At 36.3% G+C, this 21,235-nt stretch overlaps 1 protein-coding gene across 1 annotated transcript; it reads left to right on the top strand.

Moving 5' to 3' along the window:
* The first annotated feature begins 4,358 nt into the window (after positions 1–4,358).
* Positions 4,359–20,949, top strand: LOC126457259 (60S ribosomal protein L13a). Its single transcript, XM_050093424.1, has 6 exons — positions 4,359–4,451; positions 4,929–5,059; positions 8,356–8,465; positions 9,208–9,353; positions 10,456–10,578; positions 20,835–20,949. The coding sequence occupies exons 1-6, from the start codon at positions 4,431–4,433 to the stop codon at positions 20,916–20,918; spliced, it is 615 nt and encodes a 204-aa protein (XP_049949381.1). The 5' UTR covers positions 4,359–4,430; the 3' UTR covers positions 20,919–20,949.
* The last annotated feature ends 286 nt before the right edge of the window (positions 20,950–21,235 follow it).

The raw sequence follows: 21,235 nt of genomic DNA, 5'->3' as shown, positions 1-21,235 counted from the left end.
GGTCCATCACCGTTCCCTTTGGATCCCTACGTAATTTGGTGCTCTCCGATACACACGATCGAACAGCAGAGGAGTGGTACTCAAGCGTCAACTTTAGGTTACAATATCTTCGGATGTAATTAACATTTTACAATGATTATGTATCTGTTTATATGTTCAGATGTGCCAACAAAACTAACGGGGTTCCATTTAGAAAAACGTAGGTTTGTGTTAAAAAACATACTTCCCTGCATTTTTTATGGTTTGTATTAACCAATTACACTAGCCCCTCTCCTCATGTTCTGTCTGTGGAATCGATTCGTCAGTATTTGATGTGGTTTACGAAATATATCCAGCGGTAATGTTAGGTGACTCACCCTGTATATTAGTAACTTCAACTTTCCTTTGCTGAATATGTTTCCGATGCATTAAAGATCCAGTTATTCTCAATTTATCATACACATATTTGAATGTACACCTTGTAGTGTGAGTGCATTGAGGATATCTTTTAGCATCTCTAGCTCTCACTGAATTTCGTTTGCATTCTCCATAAATGAGAAGCATATCGACTTATTCTTCGAAGGGATACGTCATTCACGTTCGCTTGATTCGAAGATACTAGCCTTACCATTCCTATTAGTGTTGCATTGCGAAACTGTCGAATGGTGTTTACATATCAGTGGCACGTTAGATGGATACGCCATATTCGCCGAATATTTACTATTTGCACAGTGTACGAGAGAGCATTGTAAGAGCATGTGCTTCGATAAATGCCGAAGTGATAAGAGGATTGCAGCACTGCATTGATACCAATGGTCATCTTTGAACACCTTCTGTAAATGGACGTTTATGCCACCTTTGTGACCTTCATTGACTTTCAAAGACCATACTATTACACATTATTGGATTCGTCTCGATAGCCGCTATCAGAAAATGGGTACCAAACTATAGCATTTTTATTTTAAATACAAAGTTGACCCTCATATCTCTGACGCGACCCCACCTAGCGACAAAAAACCAATGTCATATTATGGCCCCCATTGTCCAATGCAACATTTGTCCCACAAACGTTTCAGCTACTGTCATACATTCGGAGTTGTTCTAGGTGAGAATAGTTAGTGACTTACCTTGTATACTTTTATTAATAATTTTAATTAATTATTTTTTAAAAATCGTCCTTTGTGGTCTTTCCCACATTTAATGAGGAGTAAACCATATGATTTATTCTTAACGTTTCTGTTATTGTACTCATCTGCTCTAGTATACCACAACGTTTGCAATTATTATACATTTCGATGCACTCTAAATAACGTTCTTTTGACTCGTTTTGAACACATTTTCAACACTATAACAACAACTAACAGTTAACACAATGCTCCCCTATAGCACGCAAGAGACTGGCAAGGTTATTGACAATATTGCTCACAGATGACGCAATATTTCTGAGCAGTGGAAAATATTTAAATATTTCTTGATGTTCTCATTACTATTAGGCAACCTCTCCATCTGACCAGTAGGCGCTTCAGGAAAAGTTGTGCAATGTTACTGACTACATAGGGGGCGTTTTAGGTAACCTTTCTTTAATAATGATGTGGTTGGTTCTATCGAAGAGGAAAAATTCTGTGTATATGTGAAGGCCAATTCACACTATGAGGTGTTTCAAAATGGACATACCGGTTTTAAGGCTTTGTAACATTTACTGCATTCAGCTTACATTATTATAAAAACATATTAAGTGAATGAACAACTCAAACAGCTCTCCTTACAACTATTCAATGTGAGCATTATTTGTCTCACAGCACACATTGAGCTGAAAGGTGAGTTCTTGCCAAACCTTGATCAGTGTGTCTGAGGTCACTGTTGCAACAACCATTTCAGTCCTGTTTCTGAAGTCAAGTACACCAGCTTCTAGTGCAAGTTGATACATATGATCCTTTAGGAATCGCAAAGGTAAAAATCGTTTTGCATCAGACGAGGTGACGGTGGAGGCCATCCATAACAAGCTCTGTCATCCCGCCACTTGCAACCAACGTAGTTTAACGAATCGTGTAGTGTGTCACGCCAGAGACGGCACACCATCTTCTGCCAAATAAAGTTCTGCGGTTCAGCTTCTTCCAGTATAAAGAAAGAGCCCTAGTTCTAACAGATCAAGATACGAAGCACCAGCTACAGTTGCTGCGCAGAAAAAGAAAGGCTCTCAAACGTTCGGCTGGGATATGACACAAGGAACATTTAATTAGGGAAGTCTCTTTCTACTGTGCCATCTCGTAGGGTTCTGGTGACCCCAAAACAAACACATCATGTGTGTTCACATTTCCACTTACATGAAATGTTGATTCATCACTGAAGAGACACGATCCAGAAAAGCTTCATGGTCATGCACCACATTTTGTTTGCAAAGTTGGTAAGTAGACTGTAGTCTGTAGACTTAAGAGCTTGTAACAGGTTTACAAATAAAAATATCTGAGCTACTCTTTCATTTGATGCACTATTTGGAATTGTAAGCTGAATATAATAAATGCTAAAACATATTAAAACAGGTTATTCATTCTGAAACACCCTGTATTCCACAGCTGCGTCATCATGGCAGCGTCATGGCAATGTGTGTATTCACACTGTCCTCATGTGAAGTCAGTTCAAGTCACGTGATCTCAACTTGCTTGGCTGCCCTCATCTGTTTTTTCGAGAGAATTTCGGTCTTCACAAGACGATTTTCATCTGTTTTTACTCGCAAAGTGTACATACACAACATGGTAGGTTATATACGTGGATGCTGGAGTTCATATTTGTACGAGAATTACATTTATTAGACTCAAATGGTTTACAGCTTGCAGGGATAGCTTGTGCATTAGAGAAAGAAGACAGAAGTGCAAAACAACACAAAGTAGAGTGCAGGTCCGAAAAATATTTTTATATGGTACAGAAGAGAACTTCACACCCTATACAAGGTGCTCAAGGCAGAGAAATTTCCATTTTATATTTTAGAAATTCAAAACACCGTTTTTTTTCATTTGTTACGTCAAACTGCACTCAGAATTACTAAAAGGAAGACAATGTTACAAACTGCCATCAGTACCATGAAGATTCAGTTTGCAGCATTTATGTTTGTTGCCAATCCAGTGAACATTTTTTTTTTTTGCGATAGCCAAATCCCCCTCAATACCTCTCTCTTGCAGATTTGAAGGCTTTCTATGCATAATTTATCTGGCTTTTAACAGTTCAAGTGCCTTATTCGTACTAGGGTTAGCTGATGAAACCACATAAATGTTGCCAACAGATAGTTGCAAAACTGTTTCACACACAACCCAGAGCGCTATTTAAAACCTGCCACAAACTCATATTCAAACAGACAACTACAATACATTACCTAGTGTTCACAAATAGCGTTTTGCCACTTTTGCAGTGTCTCAAGTTTTCAGTACTTCTCTTTATGAAACATACAAATGCCTAACAACATACCCATAAATTCAAGTTACAGCTATATTCCAACCCATTTTATTGTAAAATATTCTATACGGTACCAGCAAGTTTAAAAATCCACTTTATAAATGTAGCAGAAAGCAAATAATTTAGTATGATCTTATCATACAATTCACACTGCTACCTCACTGCTTCATTTAATCTTTCGTTATTTATTAGAAACTTTAACAAAAGAAATAACGAAATGAAACAATTTATAACAAATAACAAAAATAAAGAAAGCAAACAACTGTTATCCACCACGAAAACCGCGACAAAACGAAACATGGAGATGTGCACATGGCCACGTCAGGAAGAAAAGTCTGTGATGCTTACGACATCCCCCATGATTTTAAATGCGAACATTTTAAGTCAGGCTTTACTGCGACTGTTACTGACATTAAACGAACAACAAATTTATTGTTGCCAGACATTGTTTATTTATCTCCACAATGCGTTTCAGAAGTTTAAACCTCTGTCATCAGGTGGATTTACATTTGTTAGTATGACGTGTGTTTGTTTGTGTGTTGTGTTACGAGTTTTTGGAGGAAGTTGTAGCACTGTCCAGTGGAGAAACAAAACACTATTTCAGAACGTGGTTTTGGGATGTGATGTGTTAAGCCAGTGAAAGGAACCTGTTACCTCTGGAAGTACTCTGTTTTACTTATTTCATTTATACCGTTAGATATACCCAAGTAGTGTTTTGTTTCTCTACTAGATTGTGTCACAAGTCCCACCAAAAAATCGCAACACAACACATACACACGTGTCGTACTAAGAAATTTAAATCCACCTAATGATGGAGGTTTTACCCTGTGAAACGCGTTGTGGTGATAAATAAACAGTGACTGGTAACAGCAATCCTTCATGATTTTAGGAATCGACCCTTTCAATCGACGTATATCATATTTTCTTTGGACGAATAAGTGGATTGTCTTTGGACCATTTATATTTGGAAGGAAGTGGCTTCCTTTTCTTGTGGAGTATGAAAGATGACTGGGTTTAGTGAGAAGGTGAGGGAAATAAAGTTTAATTGTTTTCAAAACTGTATCATTGAATAATAATTTGTTATAATATACTTGTTGGTTCATCTCGTTTGCATTGATAAATTTTAGACGGTCGTGTGTAGTGTGCTTTGTATGTATTTTCGTCGTAACATCCACGTGGTAAAAATCAAAGTAGATGCTGTGGAGTAGTTCATCCTTCAGGAATAAATACGTGATGACGCATGTATCTTACCTACATTAACTGATGTAGAATGATTTAAATTGCAGTCTGATATTCATTGGACGCATCATTTGAGTCGTTAGACCTTCGCTTACCGAATATGTTTGTTTTTCGCATATGCTGACTTCGTGTTACAGAATCACTGGAAAATAAAGTTGTAATAGTTCTAATTCTGTGTTTCAGAATTAACTGTAGTTAAATATTACGTAGTTCTGCATATGTGGTTTTCAATTTTTATTAAGTGTGGTTAATACCTCTTCCAGGCAATCTTGATCGACGGGAGGGGCCATCTCCTGGGACGGCTTGCAGCTATAGTTGCGAAGACTGTTCTACAGGGAAACAAAGTAATTGTCGTGAGATGTGAACAGATCAACATTTCGGGAAATTTCTTCAGGTAATTAACGTAATTTCTTTGTTGCTTCATATCAGACTTTGCAGTGATGTCATTGGTAATTTGCGCCTGAAGCGGCATGTTGAATAAGACATACTGAGCATATTCTTATGTAAGAGCATCGTAGTATAAATGTAACACCGATAGTTAAGTGAAAAAATACGTTAATACCTATGTAGTAGCCAGAGTGTAGGATGAGATAAACGCCTAAAGTGTGTGTAAAATCAAGGTTGTTATTCATTTCCTGGGTGCCAAATTTCAAAGGCCGCCTGTTATACAGACTAAAATTTGTGGATGATTCTAATGTGGTTACTAACATTGTCACAGAGAATGTGGTACATATGGTAACTGTATTTTTTATGTATGGTAAATTTAGTATGGACAGTTCTAATTAAGTCTTCCCACTTGTATATCATGCCTGTGTTACGTGAGTCACAAAATATGTATTATGCGCACCAATTTGAAAGTTGGCGCAGTTGCAGATGGGAGCCACTGTAAAGGCATTTCCGATTTAGTCACTCCTGTCAGCCAGTGCACAGAGTGTCAACTTTGTTTGTGCGAGTAATAAGTAATTATCGTGGGAGCCATATCATCAGTGATACTATGTTAACTCACATCCAAAATATCTGCTTCTAACAGATTGTCACCTATAATGGCTTATGAAAATGGGCAGAATCCATTACTAGTCAGCCTTGAAATAGTAGCTTTGGTGTTAAACATTTGTCTTCATGAGAGCTGTAAGATGTAACATATTGTAAATATGTATCTAGAAAGCCTTCTTCTAAAAATTCTTGTCAGATTGAGGCTGAATTTTGCAAAGATTTTGTTAAACTCACTGTTTGCAAATTCGTTCTTCTGTAGGCTATATTTACCATCTGAAACAGTTCACTTTTTCGTGACCGAACTGAATAGGCTCATGCTGTTAATAGCACAGCATTATCAGGGCTATTAATTTTCGTATGCATATGCAGCTGCAGCTACTCATGAGTGGACTTATCCATACCAACTAGGTTGACACATGGTGTGGTGGTTGATGCGAGTGACTGTAAATGTATTTTCCATCCATTTACAGCCACCCCATCTGCCATCACAAAGTGTCAACTTTATTCAGAGGTAATAAATTTTTGTGCAGTATGGATTTACATTTGATGTGCATCATCTCCAGTTTTGTAATGCTTCAACCCATAGATTGGCATGAGACCACTGGTGGGCACTGCTGAACCAAGTGCCATGCTCAATCCTAGCTATGCAATTTTCATAACTGTGCATGTGCGAGTTAATCAGTCTAAAACTTTCAGAAAATTGAGGATTGGTCTAAATAGCATTGAATCAATTTGTCATCAGTTTGTCAGTGTTTTTCATATTGAATAATGGGTTTTCGGGTAAAATTTTATTGCCCTTGCTCTTTTGTAAACAGGGCTAAAAATCCCCTTTTGTGCTATAAAAGATTCTTTTTTTGGCGGGGGTATATTCTACTCGTGTGGTTGCTGCTCAAATTTTCTTTGTAAATTTTGCAATTTCATTCTGTGGTGACTTGAAATTGGCAACAGTTAGGACATATTGATGGTGGTTACATTACAAACGGGAGATTGAGGGGGGGGGGGGCGGGGGAGACGACTGTGCTGTTGCCAGTCAATGCATGCAGAACAAAATGGACAAATTGTCCCACTCACTTGACTGGGGGAAATTTTGAGGTTCCCAAAATAAGTATGGATAATAATTTTTGCTATAGTGAAGTGTCAGTAAAAATTAAATCTGAAAAAATTTAATTACCAGAACAGTCAAGTTTTAACTTACAACCTGCAATTGAGATATCTAATAAAATAGTGACTGAAGGTGGCTTTAGGGATGTAGGCAGACTGGACATTTAGATCTGTCTCTAAACTTTCTGTGAGAACTGTATCTCAGTGTAAAATAAATGCCAAATCTAAAATTCTCCCAAGCAAGCCTGAACCTGAAATATTTGTGTCTGAACAAGTTTTATATTTATGTATGTAAGAACAGAATAAAAGAAGTACTTCTACAAAGCAAAGAAAATATAACAAATAATGCCATACTTGCAGTGATAAAATTAAATGGTTGTAGCCCTATTATAGGTCTAAATTTCAAAATATTTAATTGGCCATGTAATCAATTGGTCATACTGGCACTAACTAGTAACCTGCAAAAAAAAAAGTTACTAGTTGATACCCTCTGCTGTAACATGTTTCTTTGGTGAATCGTGAAGTCAGAAGCATATTTACATTCCAGAGTCTAGAGATGCATGTTTCTTGAGAACTGCATCAAAGTTCTAAAGCTTCTGACCCAGTCTTGTGATTGGATGCTATTCTAAGAGTTAATGTAATAGTTATGCTTTTTTACACTAAGAGTCCTGTGCTCTTTACATAGGGAGGCTACTTGGGTGCATAATACTCTGATTAACTGCCATTGAAGAGAAACCTTCTGAAGAGTGTTTTTAAGAGCTATTAATGTGCAGTTTTATATTGTCTTCTGTAGATCCACATATGAACTGCAGTAATAATTGAACAAAGTTGGGCATTAAAGACAAATCTTTGGGTTTGGGCAACTGCATCAATCCTAGTAATTGGCCTTTGTCATTTCGTGTATGATTGTGTTGACTTGTTAATTTGATGCCTTTTATGGGGCCGCTCATCTCAAATCTATTAATTATGTAGTCTGGCAACGATATGCCTCAAATAAAAGATCTGTAAATGTTCTGCATAAGCTTCTTAATAGTAGCTTGAATAAGAGTTCCTAATCCATTGACCAGTAGATTAAAATTACACAGAACTCTTAACAATGGTTACATAAGCTTTGTCCTCTATTTGGTTACATTTGAAGAAATAGGTACATCTCCCTGTGCTGAACTCGTAAGTGCGGAGGTCAAGTAAATAGCAAAATGTGTTGTGTAGATCTTGTACTTTGAAACACACACAAGTTAAATTGATCAGTGACGTTTTTCATAGTTTTCTTCTGTTATGTGGGTCTATTATGTGAATTGTTGATAGCTGTTCAATTTTAGATCAGTGATCTCAAATTATTAAATTAAAAATTCACACATCTCATTTTTATATCTTAAGGAGTTTGAAAAATGTCTAAATTTTACAAGAAATGATTGATGACAAAATCATAGCTATCCTATGTTAACTGAAAAGATTGATATTAGTTTTCGTAACATAAAAGTGATAGTCAGATTAATGACATTTAATTATGTTTGTATCAGAGACATTTGTTCTGAAATGTAATTCTTGCAGACTGTTATTTTAGGGGAAATGCTTAAAAATATTACATTTTTCCAGGGCAAAGTTGAAGTACCTCTCGTTCCTTCGCAAAAGGTGCAATGTTAATCCAGCACGAGGACCATACCATTTTAGAGCACCAAGCAAGATACTGTGGAGAACTGTTAGAGGTTTGTAAATTTACTGTTAAAGGCCACTTGAAAACTATACGTTTGTTCAAGCAGCAATTGGAGATAGTTTGAATGCTAACTTTACTACAATTGTGTGGCAATGTACAGTTCGATTTTCACACGGCTAGGGTGCTTATCCAATTTTTTTCTGTTTACTTAGTTGTCAGTGCAAAAGTCTTCAGTAGTATGGGATTCCATTGTTTCAGAGCTTGTAGTTTGTGTGCTAAGAAAGTGCTGTGATGTGTGTGGATACATTAGAGGCATATCAAAAGCAGTCTGTTGTGCAGTGTAGCAAATATTTGGAAATAAGACATTGATATAAATTTTAAAGCACATATGGTACAGTTTACCTCTTTCAAAACCAAAGGAATGCTAATTCAATGTTGTAAAATTTGTCTTGATTGCAGGAGTTTGTTGTGTTGTTTGCAAGCCAGCTGGTGTGGTGGTAGAGTGGTTCTAGGCGCTTCAGTCTGGAACCGCGCGACTGCTACAGTCACAGGTTCGAATCCTGCATCGTGTGTGTGTGTGTGTGTGTGTGTGTGTGTGTGTGTGTGTGTGTGTGTGTGTGTGTGTGATGTCCTTAGGTTAGTTAGGTTTAAGTAGTTTCTAAGTTCTAGGGGACTGATGAACTCAGATGTTAAGTCCCGTAGTGCTCAGAGCCATTTGAACCATTGTGTGTTTGCATACTGCGCTGTAAAGGGGAAATGTTGGTCTTGCAGCTAACGATTAGTTCCCCCCTCAGGTATGTTGCCACATAAGACAGAGAGGGGGAAAATGGCACTGAAGAGGCTTAAAGCTTATGAAGGTTGTCCACCACCTTACGATAGAAGAAAGAGGTTTGTGGTGCCTGGAGCTATGAGGGTTATGTGCTTGAAACCAGGACGAAAGGCAAGTATTTTGTCAAAGTATTATATTGTCATTAATTTTAAATTATCTACATATTTCAAATGTGATGTACAGCATGTCTTTGAACATGCTGTGAATAGGCTTGTGTGGCACACCAAACATGACAATCGTTTACTTCATGTGTAGAAGTTCTGCTTCAAATGAAATTCTTTTAGGTAGATATGACTTTCATGCCCTATGTAAAATAAACCTTGTGACCCTCTCAGTGGAATGTTAAAAGCAAAAATACCAAACACAAGTCTGGTTTTAACTTGTTTATTTGAATGCTGTGACATCAGATTTGTGGAAAAGGATGTGACATTGTTCCTCTTATTGCTGTGCTCAGTGGCCAATATTCCTGAAAGCTCTTGACAGGCTTTTGCTTAATACTGGAAATTTTGTTTCCTTCAGCCAAGTTCATACTATTATTGAAAAATTAGCAAAATGCTCTGATTACACAGATAACACAACTGTGCTGCTCTGAATTTCTTAATTAAGTACACAAAATGGATGAGGCAAATTATTGAACAAATATACTCTGCATTATGTACAGTCACACTGTGAGTGTCTATTTTACTGTGGTGTGTGTTGGTTCTGTGAGGTGTGCTGCTTTTACTTAAGGCTCGAAACTATTTATTCCACAGTGATGAATTTGTAAACTTCACATTTTTATTTATAACTATCGAATTACACACAAGAAACAGTCTGAAAAGTTATTCTTTCTTATTGTTCCTTTAATATGCAAATGTATTGAACATAAAATTGGGGCTAATGTTTTATTACTCTGTAATTTGTACTTTTGCTCCATGCTGTAACATTGAAGTGTTGGCTCTTAATGTTATCCATGGCTTCTGATGAAGCATTTCACAAAAAGTCTTAGAATAATTTTTACTCTTGACATATGATAATTGTGAGACTAATAATTATTGCTAAATAGTACTTAATTCTAACATTTTTTTTCTTGTTGAGTAAAGTCAATGATTATTTATTACCTACATTATTTGAGTATCCATGATACAGAAAATGTGAATGAGACTAAAATTGGTTAATGTTTACCCATAAGACTTCAGTGCTTCATTTTGTAACTTCTTGTTTGTGTTATCAGTACTGCCATTTGGGCAGACTCTCTCATGAAGTGGGATGGAAGTACAAGCAGGTTGTTAGGACCCTTGAAACAAAGAGGAAGGTCCGGTCTGTACTGAATATCCGCAAGCGTAACTGTCTTAAGGTATGTACTGCAGTTTGCAATATTATGATTTTAGTTTGTGAATTTGGTTTAATCTAATAAGATCCATTAACCTCTAGTCAGTGGCATAAGATGGTCTCCCCCCCCCCCCATTAGTTGCAGCAAGCTGGGCAGGTAGTTCTGGTAGCATAAAGCTCTTTTGTAAATTTGTGGCAACAACTCATGTGGTTGCAGCTCTGTGGAAGACTTGTTTCATATGCAGCCATTGACATTTTGCAGTTGAAGGCTTTTAGTGGTCCTTCAAACTGTCAGGGGTCATCTTACAGACTTGACTATAGTCCTTGTGTTTTTGTTTGCTACTAGCATGAGTTAGTGGCAGGATTAGTCAAGAGTCTCTTTCTGTCTGGAGAAACAGTAAAGCTATTTTGTGTAGTCATTAACATGTTAGTTTGAGACAGGTATAATCTGCCATCTCATGTTCATTCTTTTATGCTTGTACTGCCAAGTACAATTTGCCCAAATGTTTCTCCAAAAGGTGCTACTTATGAACTAACATGACATTCTTTAACCAGTGTGTTGTAATTAAGTTTTAATATTAGTTCCTTGTGAACATTGAACGAAGGTTGACTGTTGCCTTTTGCTTTCATCAAAACTATTCATGTTAGACAGCTGTTCCTTTAAAAAATCCCTAAGGTCAGAATATATTGTAGTATAAACTTTCAACAAACTTTTTCGAACTGTAATGACAAGAAATGCAGGGTGGTATTTTCAGGTGAACTGCTTGTTGAGCGAGGGACCCATTCTTTTTACTGTAATAACTTGTTTGCAATTATTGGCCCACATGTGAAATGAACCTTTTTGTGTTGTTGGAGACTTACATATAACTGAATGTAAACTCAAGTGTTCACTTTATTCTCAATGTAAGTTATGGCCTTGTTTGAAAGCACATATTCCATAAAACAGTATACGCTTCAACTAGGGCAGACTGTTACATTCTTGTCCACTGAGAAGAAATTATTTTGCTTGCATCAAATGGTGACTACTCTTATTACATTATACTACAATGTAATAACAATAGTTATCATTTGATGCTGCGATAACTGATAGAGAATAGCCGCTAAGAGTATCAAGGCTTTGTCCAGGAAAAATTGTTTCCTGATGCTTCAGGGAATCATCCTTTTGTAATGAAAAAGTGTGTGGCAGTGAAAATTGTCGAGGGAGCAAAAGCTTGACTGCAGTAAGCTGGTTCAAATGGAGGTTACAGTAGCTATGCACAGAAGCATGTGCTAGAGGATAGTGTACTGTGGAGAACTGCATCAAACTAATCTTCAGATTGGATAAAACTGTTGATATATTTTATTTCCACATTCTAAACTATGCACAAGTGATGGCGGCTGGTTCAGATTGCAGGAAAAAATTGACTTTAAAACAGTTCACACTCGGGCAATAAAATGTTATTTGGAAGAAACATGGTTGTGACATTAACTGGTTCACACAGTAACAAGACAGTGACACCTGTATCTCCTGGTGCAACAGTGCTGAATGCTCCAAGCAACAATAAAAAAAAAATAATAATAATAATAATAATAATATCGTGTGACGAGGGCTTCCCGTCCGGTAGACTGCTCGCCTGGTGCAAGTCTTTCGATTTGACGCCACTTCGGCGACTTGCGTGTCGATGGGATGAAATGATGATTAGGATAACACAACACCCAGTCCCTGAACGGAGAAAATATCCGACCCAACCGGGAATCGAACCCAGGCCCTTAGGATTGACAGTCTGTCGCGCTGACCACTCGGCTACCGGGGCGGCTCCATGCAACAATACACAAGGGGAATTGAAAGTCATCCTCTGTACCTCAAAAGATTTTATGTAGAGGAAGCAAACTTTGTCCATATAGTTACTCAGTAAAACCACACTTTCATCTAAATTAAAAACAATGGTTTTTGGGTTTGTGCTCATTATCTATCTACTATTGGTATTTCTTGTTTGATTTTGAGGAAACCATTTGGCAAAAAATCTTACATTCAAACATCACACCAAGATGATAAACTTGTTTGCTTTTTGCTACTGTTCATAGTTATTTTGGTAATTTGCAAATAAGTGAATCAGTGGAAATATTTTGAAAAGTTTGGAGTGAAGTATGCAGTCACTGGCCAGTTTACATTTGGTGAGTTTAAGGTTGTAGCTTGCAGCATATGAAATACAGCTAACATAATTTTTAACACTGGAGGGGAAGTTATATATTTCTGTCCTCAGGGCAATGTGAGGTATATTGCACATTGTTAATGTGTTCGGCAGCTACATGTCACACTGGTGCTATTGCTGCCTGCTGTGTGGAGCTGCCTTGTGTTTCTTTTACATAAGTTGCTGATAAAAGCCAAAGCTGGAAATGGAAAACTTATTGAAACAAAGATGTGGGGAGTGATAAGCTGAAGATGCTGGCTGGATGTTCTTTGTCTGTGCTCCATGTGGCAGATATTCTTAAAGCTAAATACCTGTTACTTCTGAATGAACAGGTGGATGAAGCGGAGGATGTCACAATTTTTATTATTATACACTTATTCCACTTCTTCATTGTTAACCTCAATGCAGAACTCACCAGTCATTGTTGGTGACTGAACTTGCTTTAAATGCAATGATTTTTCTTATGAAAAATTGCTGTAGAGATGTTTACAAAATCGTGTAACATTATTGGTTGAGCTAGACTTGTGAAGCTGCTGTGCTCAGCCCTTTGCAATTGCCATGGATCAACTTAGGTTGACATAACTATATCTGGTGTTGCTAAAAATAAACTTCTGTGGGGGCATTTTTGTGATTCATGCACTTTCAACAAATATCATTACTGTAATGAGTAGCTTTTCAGTAGGAAAAACAGCAAATTCGAAATTTGTCTTGCTTTAAGTAGGTAATGCTAGTTGTGACTGTCAGGATTGATTCTGTACAATTCCTATTCATTATATGGTGCGCCCAGTACTTCCTTTTCTTATTACTTGAAGCCACAATGTGCTCTTCAGAAGTGCTCATTATTGAAACTGAAACAGAAATGGGTCATTTCATGTCAAGTCACCCAGGCCTTGACACCAACCATGTCAGATTTTGATGAAACTTGGTACAATTACTTCTTTTATCATCCTGAAAGCACTTGTAAAATTTTTTTGCTCTATCTCTTATAGTTTTTTATAAATTTTTAAAGTTTTTAGATTTGGCTTTGTTTCAGCAGTCGGAAATTGTAACTCAAACGTGTCCTCACAACTAAAAAATTTGTATATTAAAGAATACTCAAGATATCAGTATGAAATTTTGGAATAAGTTTGTGCATTATATCTAAATGTTAAAAAAATTACCATAAAGATATATTAAATTCTTCCAAATGGAAAAAAAATTTACAATTTTTTTTTCTTTTTAGCTTTTGGATGTTTAGTTTTACAAAAACTGCAATATCTAGAGTCTCAGACCTGATAGAAAGCTCAAATTTGTTTTAAAATACTCTTAATTGTATAGGCTATTAGATAAAAGAAAAATTGTTGGCTTTTTAACCTGTTTAATAGTTACCTAATTTTTAAAATAATATTAATTATATTTTAAAAATAAAAAATGCCAAGTGACTTAGACACCGAAAATAAGTTTGTCTTTTTGGAGTAACAATGTACACTTGGATTTTGTATTGTTACACCTGTGTTTTGAAGTAACAAATTATTAGTGTTAAATAGTGCTTGGATAGTATTTTAAGTTTATTCGAACTCTCAGTAAGTACTGTTGCTTAGTTTACAGAGATTCTTTTCCAATATCCTACAAAAGTAACCAGAACAGTAATCAGACCAAAAGTGAAATCAGTATGTCAGATATTCAAACCTGTAGTGTAGGGTTATTTAAAAAATCTGTTTCCAAACAACCTACACACCTTCAAAAAAGTTACAACTGGTATCAGAATTGAGGAAGAAAAAGATTTGATCCACTTAAGATCTGGAATTAATCTGTGAATTTAAGAATATATGTTCACACCACAGCTACTACTTTTTAAATGTTTTTGAAAAGTATCAAACATGTGTAGACCCACTAAAAAACACAAGAAGCCCATCAAAAAATCGTTGAGAAGTGTAGGCTTGGATCTTTCTAAACAATTACTGACAAAAAATATTAGCATAAAACCTGAACAAAAGCTTTGCTCAACATGCCGTAACTTTTATGAGGAAAAATTAAGAGTTGAAGTCAATGAAAGTGAAACAGATGATGAAGTCATGGTTGAATTAGAATCATTGGAATCCAGAAATGAATCCCTCGTACAAACAAACATTGCTCTTGATTATTTAGGTTTAACACCGATAAAGCTTCATGGCTTGTCAGAACAAAGTAAAGGGTCTTATTTTAAAAGGAAGGTTAGCAGTATTGAAAAGACTGCAAAAAAGGCGGTTTCAAAAGCATTAAAATATGATGCACCAAGTTGTGATGATGACGAAGAAGAAAAGTGTGGTTGAGAAAGCAAAGGATTTTGATGTAATGATTTCTCTTATGAAAGAGAAGATTTCATCTGTTGGGAGGTCTAGAAAAATCCAGATTCTGACCTTGGCTCCAGATTCTTGGACTCGAAATAAAGTGATGAAAGAATTTAATGTGAGTGAGTACATGGTGCGACAAGCTAGAAAGCTAAAATCTGAAAAGGGTATTTTGGAAACTCCTGGTCCAAAAGAAGGTAAAACTCTTTCTGAAAATACAGTAAGACTTGTAACAGATTTTTATGAAAAGGATGAAAGTTCCAGAGTGCTACCTGGAACAAAAGACAGTGTTCAAAAAAATGTGTACATGCAAAAAACTCATTTTGTGTAACTTGAGAGAACTCTATTATTCTTTCAAATGGTAGAATCCCGAGGTAGAAGTAGGATTTTCAAAATTTTGTTTCTTGATACCTAAATGGTGTATCCTTGCTGGTGCTGCAGATACACACACTGTATGTGTATGCAGTATCCGCCAGAATGTTAAACTATTACTGGATGCTGTGAAAATTGAAGAATCTTATAAAGACCTAATTAAGATGCTTGTGTGCAACACAGAAAACCAAAACTGCATGCTACATCATTGCAACAGCTGTCCTGCAAATACTGCACTAACAGAGTGCTTAACTGAAAAACTAAGTGAAGATTATGATTTAGAAGAAGAAATTGTAATCAGTCAGTGGGTTAACACAGACAGGGCAGGAATGATCAGTCTATCAGTGTTGAAGACTACATTTCTTTATTGGTTAGGTCATTGGAAAAGCTCACCCCACACTCGTTTATAGCAAAATCCCAATCAGCAGCCTTTAAAAGATTGAAAGAAGACCCACCACCCAAAACAGCAATTATTGTGATGGATTTCAGTGAAAATTATTCCTTTGTTATACAAAATGAGATCCAAAGTTACCACTGGAATAGTGGTGGTTGTACTCTACACCCAGTTGGAGTTTTTCTAGGAAATGAGGAAAACAATGTTTTTGTTTCCAACCACTGTTTTATTAGTGATGATCAAGAACATGACACTGGTTTTGTTAACTTTGTACAAAAAGAAATTACAAAGTGGCTGTCATTACATCATACTGACATTGACTCAGTTCACTACTTTACAGATGGTTGTGCTGGGCAGTACAAAAATAGAAACAGTTTCAAAAATTTGACTGAACACTTGAGAGACTTTAATTTGAAGGCCCAACACTCTTTTTTTGCAACAAGTCATGGGAAGTCAATTTGTGATGGCCCTATTAAAAGAATTTTAAGGAAAGCCAGTCTACAGCTTTCAGACAAAGAACAAATAGTGACAGCAATCGATGTGTATAAGTTTTGTGAAAAAAATATTGAAAACATTCATTTTCACTTCATTGACAAAAAAGCTGATTTGCTACTGTTAAAACTAGAAAAATGTTTTTCAGCAACCCGAACCATTCCTGGAACTAGAAGTTTTCATAGCTTCAAACCACTTCCAACAAACAACCGTGAAATTAGGACTACAGATAGTGTAAAACCCTCCGTAGTCTTTTCTTTCCATTCTTCTTCTGATTGGGTTCGTGTTGAACCATCCATAAATTGCTATGTGGCTGCAAATTATGATGGTAACTGGTACTTTGGACTGGTAAAAACAATATTCAATGATGAAGAGGATGCAGAAATTCTATTTCTACATCCTTCAGGACCCGCTGCATCATTTTATTGGCCTGAAAGAGAAGATTCCTGCATAGTGCCTTTGGAGCACATAGTCTGTGTACTAGACACACCTCAATCAAGCGGCACTGGGAGAATGTATTACTTCAAAAAAGACTGTATCAAAAGAACTGAAAGCTCTTGGATGAAGTGGAAAAACAGTTTGAATCAGCATTAATGTTTATTAAAAAGACAAAATTACTCAAAAAATTCAATGTTTCCAGCAATCAGTTGGGTTATACATAAGTGCCGTAAGTAAACTTTGTACATAATTCTAATGTAATCTACTATAATTAATAAACATGTTAAAAAGCCATCATTATTTTTGTTTTATCAAGTAGCCTATATGTTTAAGAGTAAATTTAAACAAATTTGAGCATTCTATCAGGTCTGAGACTCGAGATACTGCAATTCTTATAAAACAAAACATCCGTTAAAAAAAGAAATTATATATATATATATATATATATATATATATATATATATATATATATATATATATATATATATATATATATATATATATATATATATATATATATATATATATTTCGTAGAAAATATTAATATATTTTAATAGCATCATTTTTATCTTCAAATATGTATAATAAATAAACTTGCTGCAAAAATTCATGATATCTAAGTTTTTAAGATAAGCAAATTTAAAGTTTTGAATACAAATTAAACTGACGATTTCCGAAGGTTCAGAAAACGCAAAACATAAAAACTTTAAAAATTTATAAAAGAAACTGTAAGAGACACAGCAAAAAAAAATTGCAGGTGTTGTCAGGATGGTATTAGAACCATTTGAGCCAAATTTCATAAAAATCTAAGGAGGTGGGTGTAAAATTTATTTTTTATTGGGTGATTTGATATGGAATGACCCAAATGTGATTCATGCTGTCTTACTGTATGGAGTCACATTGCTGCATATTCTGTCATCCTAGTGGAAACAAAAGTGTTGCACTGGTAAGTGTTCTGCAACTTCTTTTACGTGTCCTTTTGTGTTGTATCGTCTCAGTGTGTCTAATGCTCCTGAGGAGAAAATGTTGAAATTAAGTCGTCACAAATCAGTAATGAGGAAAAAATTGTGCTGCCTCTGCTTTATCTTTGGTATCAAAATTATTTAATAACATTTCAGAAATTTGAGTAGTTATGCAGGCTTTGCTCAGAGTTGTAAGTGTAATGCGATGTGTTCATATTGTTAAATCACTTTCCAAGTTTGCATCAATTCATTTTTATCAGTGTTAGAACATATTCTAAATTCTCCTTTGCATATGTTTCATATTTGCTCTTTGAATAATTTTTAAGAACTGATTGTAGGGGAATCAACTGAAAATGATACGGTGCCTGTAATGTTTTGTAGTCCATAGACGACTATTTCAATATGGCTAACCCTCACTACCGCCATTAAAGTTCCATAATTTTTCTTATCTATCTTGCTCTATCTTCAATCTTGATCTGTAATGTGTTGTGGAATCATGTTTGAATGGAAATATGGATACAAAAATTTTCAATGGTAACATTGTCTTAAGCATTAGTAGCAATCTCCTTTTAGTAGTGCATTTTCTTTGGTTAGCTGACAGCAGTCAAAAGTATGACTTCATATGTCAAACAGAATGTAATAGAAATTGAAAGCAGCTCACTTGCAGTCCATTGTCCTGCACAGGTGCATCTAAGTTTTGAGTACACACATCAAAAAAGTTTTGAATCACCTTGGTTCAAAGAGTTATGGAAACTGTACTGAAAATTAGAATAGAGATCAAGAAACATCGTTCCCACCCTTTTTATTGCACATAAAAACGACACATTGCATCTTGTGCCACCATACAGCAAGACCTTAAGAGGTGATGGTCCAGATTGCTGTACACATCGGTGCCTCTAATAACCAGTAGCATGTCCTCTTGCATTGATGCATGCCTGTGTTTGTTGTCATATTATCCACAAGTTCATTAAGGTCCTGATGGTCCATATTGTCCCCAGATTGGCGATTTGGCGTATATCCTTGAGTGGATGGTGGGTCATGTAGTCCATAAATAGCCGTTCTCAACCTATTCCAGGTGTGTTCAATAGGGTTCATGTCTGGAGAACATGCTGGCCATTCTATTCCAGCGATGTCGTTATCCTGAAGGAAGTCATTCACAAGAACGTGATGTCAATCCTGAGCGGTCCATCCGGCGTGTTTTTGGGCCCATCTGTACTGTGCTGCATGGTGTTGTGGTTGCAAAGATGGACCTTGCCATGGATGTCGGGAGTGAAGTTGTGCATCATGCAGCCTATTGCGACAGTTTGAGCCCTAACAAGACATCCACTAGCTGCACTAAAAGCATTATTCAACATGGTGGCATTGCTGTCTGTTCCTCAGTGCAATAATCTGTAGGTAGCAGTCATCCACTGCAGTAGTAGCCCTTGTCTGACCTGAGAGGAATGTCAACAGTTCCTCTCTGTATTTCCTATATGTCCAAACATCGCTCTGTTTCACTTAGACACCTGGACACTTCCCTTGTTAAGTGCCCTTCCTGGCATAGTTGGACTTGATCAAACTGCGGTATTGAAAGGCGTGGTTGAACTACAGACAACACGAGCTGTGTACCTCCTTCCTGGTGGAATGACTGGAACTGATTGGCTGTCAGACCCCCTCCGTCTAATAAGTGCTGCTCATGCATGATTGTTTACATCTTTGGATGGCTTTAGTGGCCTCTCTGAACGGTCAAAGGGACTGAGTCCGTGATACAATACCCACATTCAACATCTTCCCGAGTTCTGGAAACTGGGGTGACTCAACTCTCTCTCTCTCTCTCTCTCTCTCTCTCTCTCTCTCTCTCTCTCTCTCTCTGCGTGTGTGTGTGTGTGTGTGTGTGTGTGTGTGTGTGTGTGTGTGTGTGTGTGTGTGTGTAGACTCATTGTCTTCCACTCCAGTGGTGTGACAACACAGCTTGTTATGTAGAAGTACTTTATTCTTTAATATGTTACAAAAATGCACACAACAGATGTGATATGTGCAGTGTCCTGAAAACTTCTAGAAAACTGTTTCTGTAATACTAAGACACCACAATGGTTTCTTCAAAATTGTTTTCTTTAACATCAGGGATATAGACGAATATTTTTTTGTCACAGGTTCCCTCCAACAGTATGGTTTTTAAAAGGTATTTTTCCCGTCAGTTTAGAAATAAGTTGCGTTCCACCTCACATTTTACTGAAGACGTTAAAGTACGTGGACAAGTCCCAAGTCCTCTACACCTGCTTTCTTTCTCCTTTCAGAAATCGTTACAAAATTGTTGCATGCATGACTCTCAGCCAACATACTTTGCAGTGATATAGATAATCTTAATACTTTTCTAAATTCTATCTAGTAATGTTAAAACTGATGGTGTAACAATTCGTGACTTCAGAAAATATACTATTTGTGCCATCAATTTCGTCATGTGGTCCATGCTGGCAAATGTAACACAGTGCTTCTTGATGTACAAAACACTGAAACACTTAATTGCCAACTAAATCTTTAAAGTTTTTGTGCATGGTGTTGTAATGTTGTTTTCAACAAATTTAGAGTGCCAAGCAATTATGCATTTGTGTAACAAAAATGAGAATACTCTTCTAAGAAAAAAACTGTTCCCATTCATTTTTTAAGGCTTTTGGTAACTGGTCACTAGTCAGCTCTTGGAGTGTATGTTCCATTAGAACAGCCTCTGAAACTTTGAACTTCTATTATCGTGAGGGATAAATTGTGCCGACATGATCTTGTCAGCTTGAGTGGTAGGGAAGGTTGTATGACCTGAACCATTTTCCAGCCTTCTCAATCAATTTGCACAAAGAGATGTCAAGCTTTACATGCACATGAAAGAAGTGGCGTGGCTGCTAAGGCTTTCCCAAGTATGAGTTGCCCAAGTGCTGGCTACAGGAAGATGAGTTTTTTCAGGTGTTGGGAGACACAATATTGTACTTCGATGATTTTTCATTTAACTGTTCTAATATTATTTGATTACTTTTCTAGCCATAACTTATTTGTTAGTTATGTTCTTGTTGTTGTTGTTCTTCACTGTGCATTGTATGTTAAATTTCCATCAGTACTGCCTGCCTTGACTTAAAACATGAAACATATTTAAATGTTGTTAATCTTCTTGCAGAAGCTGACTAAGGAAGCTGGGCAAAAGGTGGCGAAACAAGTGGAACCATTCACAAAAATAATTAATTCTTATGGCTATAACTGAACTGAGTGAATAAATCTGTAATTGAACAGTATTTTGTCTTTTCATTTTGATATCACCATTTCAACAATTTGAATGACAGTTGAAGTTTGCATTCATAATGTCTAGTAATTTCTATAAATTAATGGTAGTGGTAGACAATTACTGCTGGACTGTATTCTAAGAAGTTTACAACCTGAAATATTTGTTTACCAAACGGTTGAAGGATTTCAAATTATCAACCACCACCTAACAAATATTGAAACTGACCTTCACATCCTAAAAACTAGCAGCAGCCTATACCAAAAATTAACTGTAGAAGACAACTACCACATCCAAAA

Source organism: Schistocerca serialis, chromosome 2, assembly GCF_023864345.2.
Source record: "Schistocerca serialis cubense isolate TAMUIC-IGC-003099 chromosome 2, iqSchSeri2.2, whole genome shotgun sequence".
Taxonomy (NCBI): Eukaryota; Metazoa; Arthropoda; class Insecta; order Orthoptera; family Acrididae; genus Schistocerca; species Schistocerca serialis.
The sequence above is the reverse complement of the archived record's forward strand: the minus strand, read 5'-3'. Positions and strand labels throughout refer to the sequence as shown.

What these genes read in the sequence shown, in the direction of transcription:
- LOC126457259 (XM_050093424.1), top strand. Translation starts at nt 4,431, where the DNA reads ATGACTGGGTTTAGTGAGAAG. An exon ending in TGACTGGGTTTAGTGAGAAG is followed by an intron (nt 4,452 to 4,928) that starts GTGAGGGAAATA and finishes TACCTCTTCCAG; the next exon opens with GCAATCTTGATCGACGGGAG. An exon ending in ATTTCGGGAAATTTCTTCAG is followed by an intron (nt 5,060 to 8,355) that starts GTAATTAACGTA and finishes ACATTTTTCCAG; the next exon opens with GGCAAAGTTGAAGTACCTCT.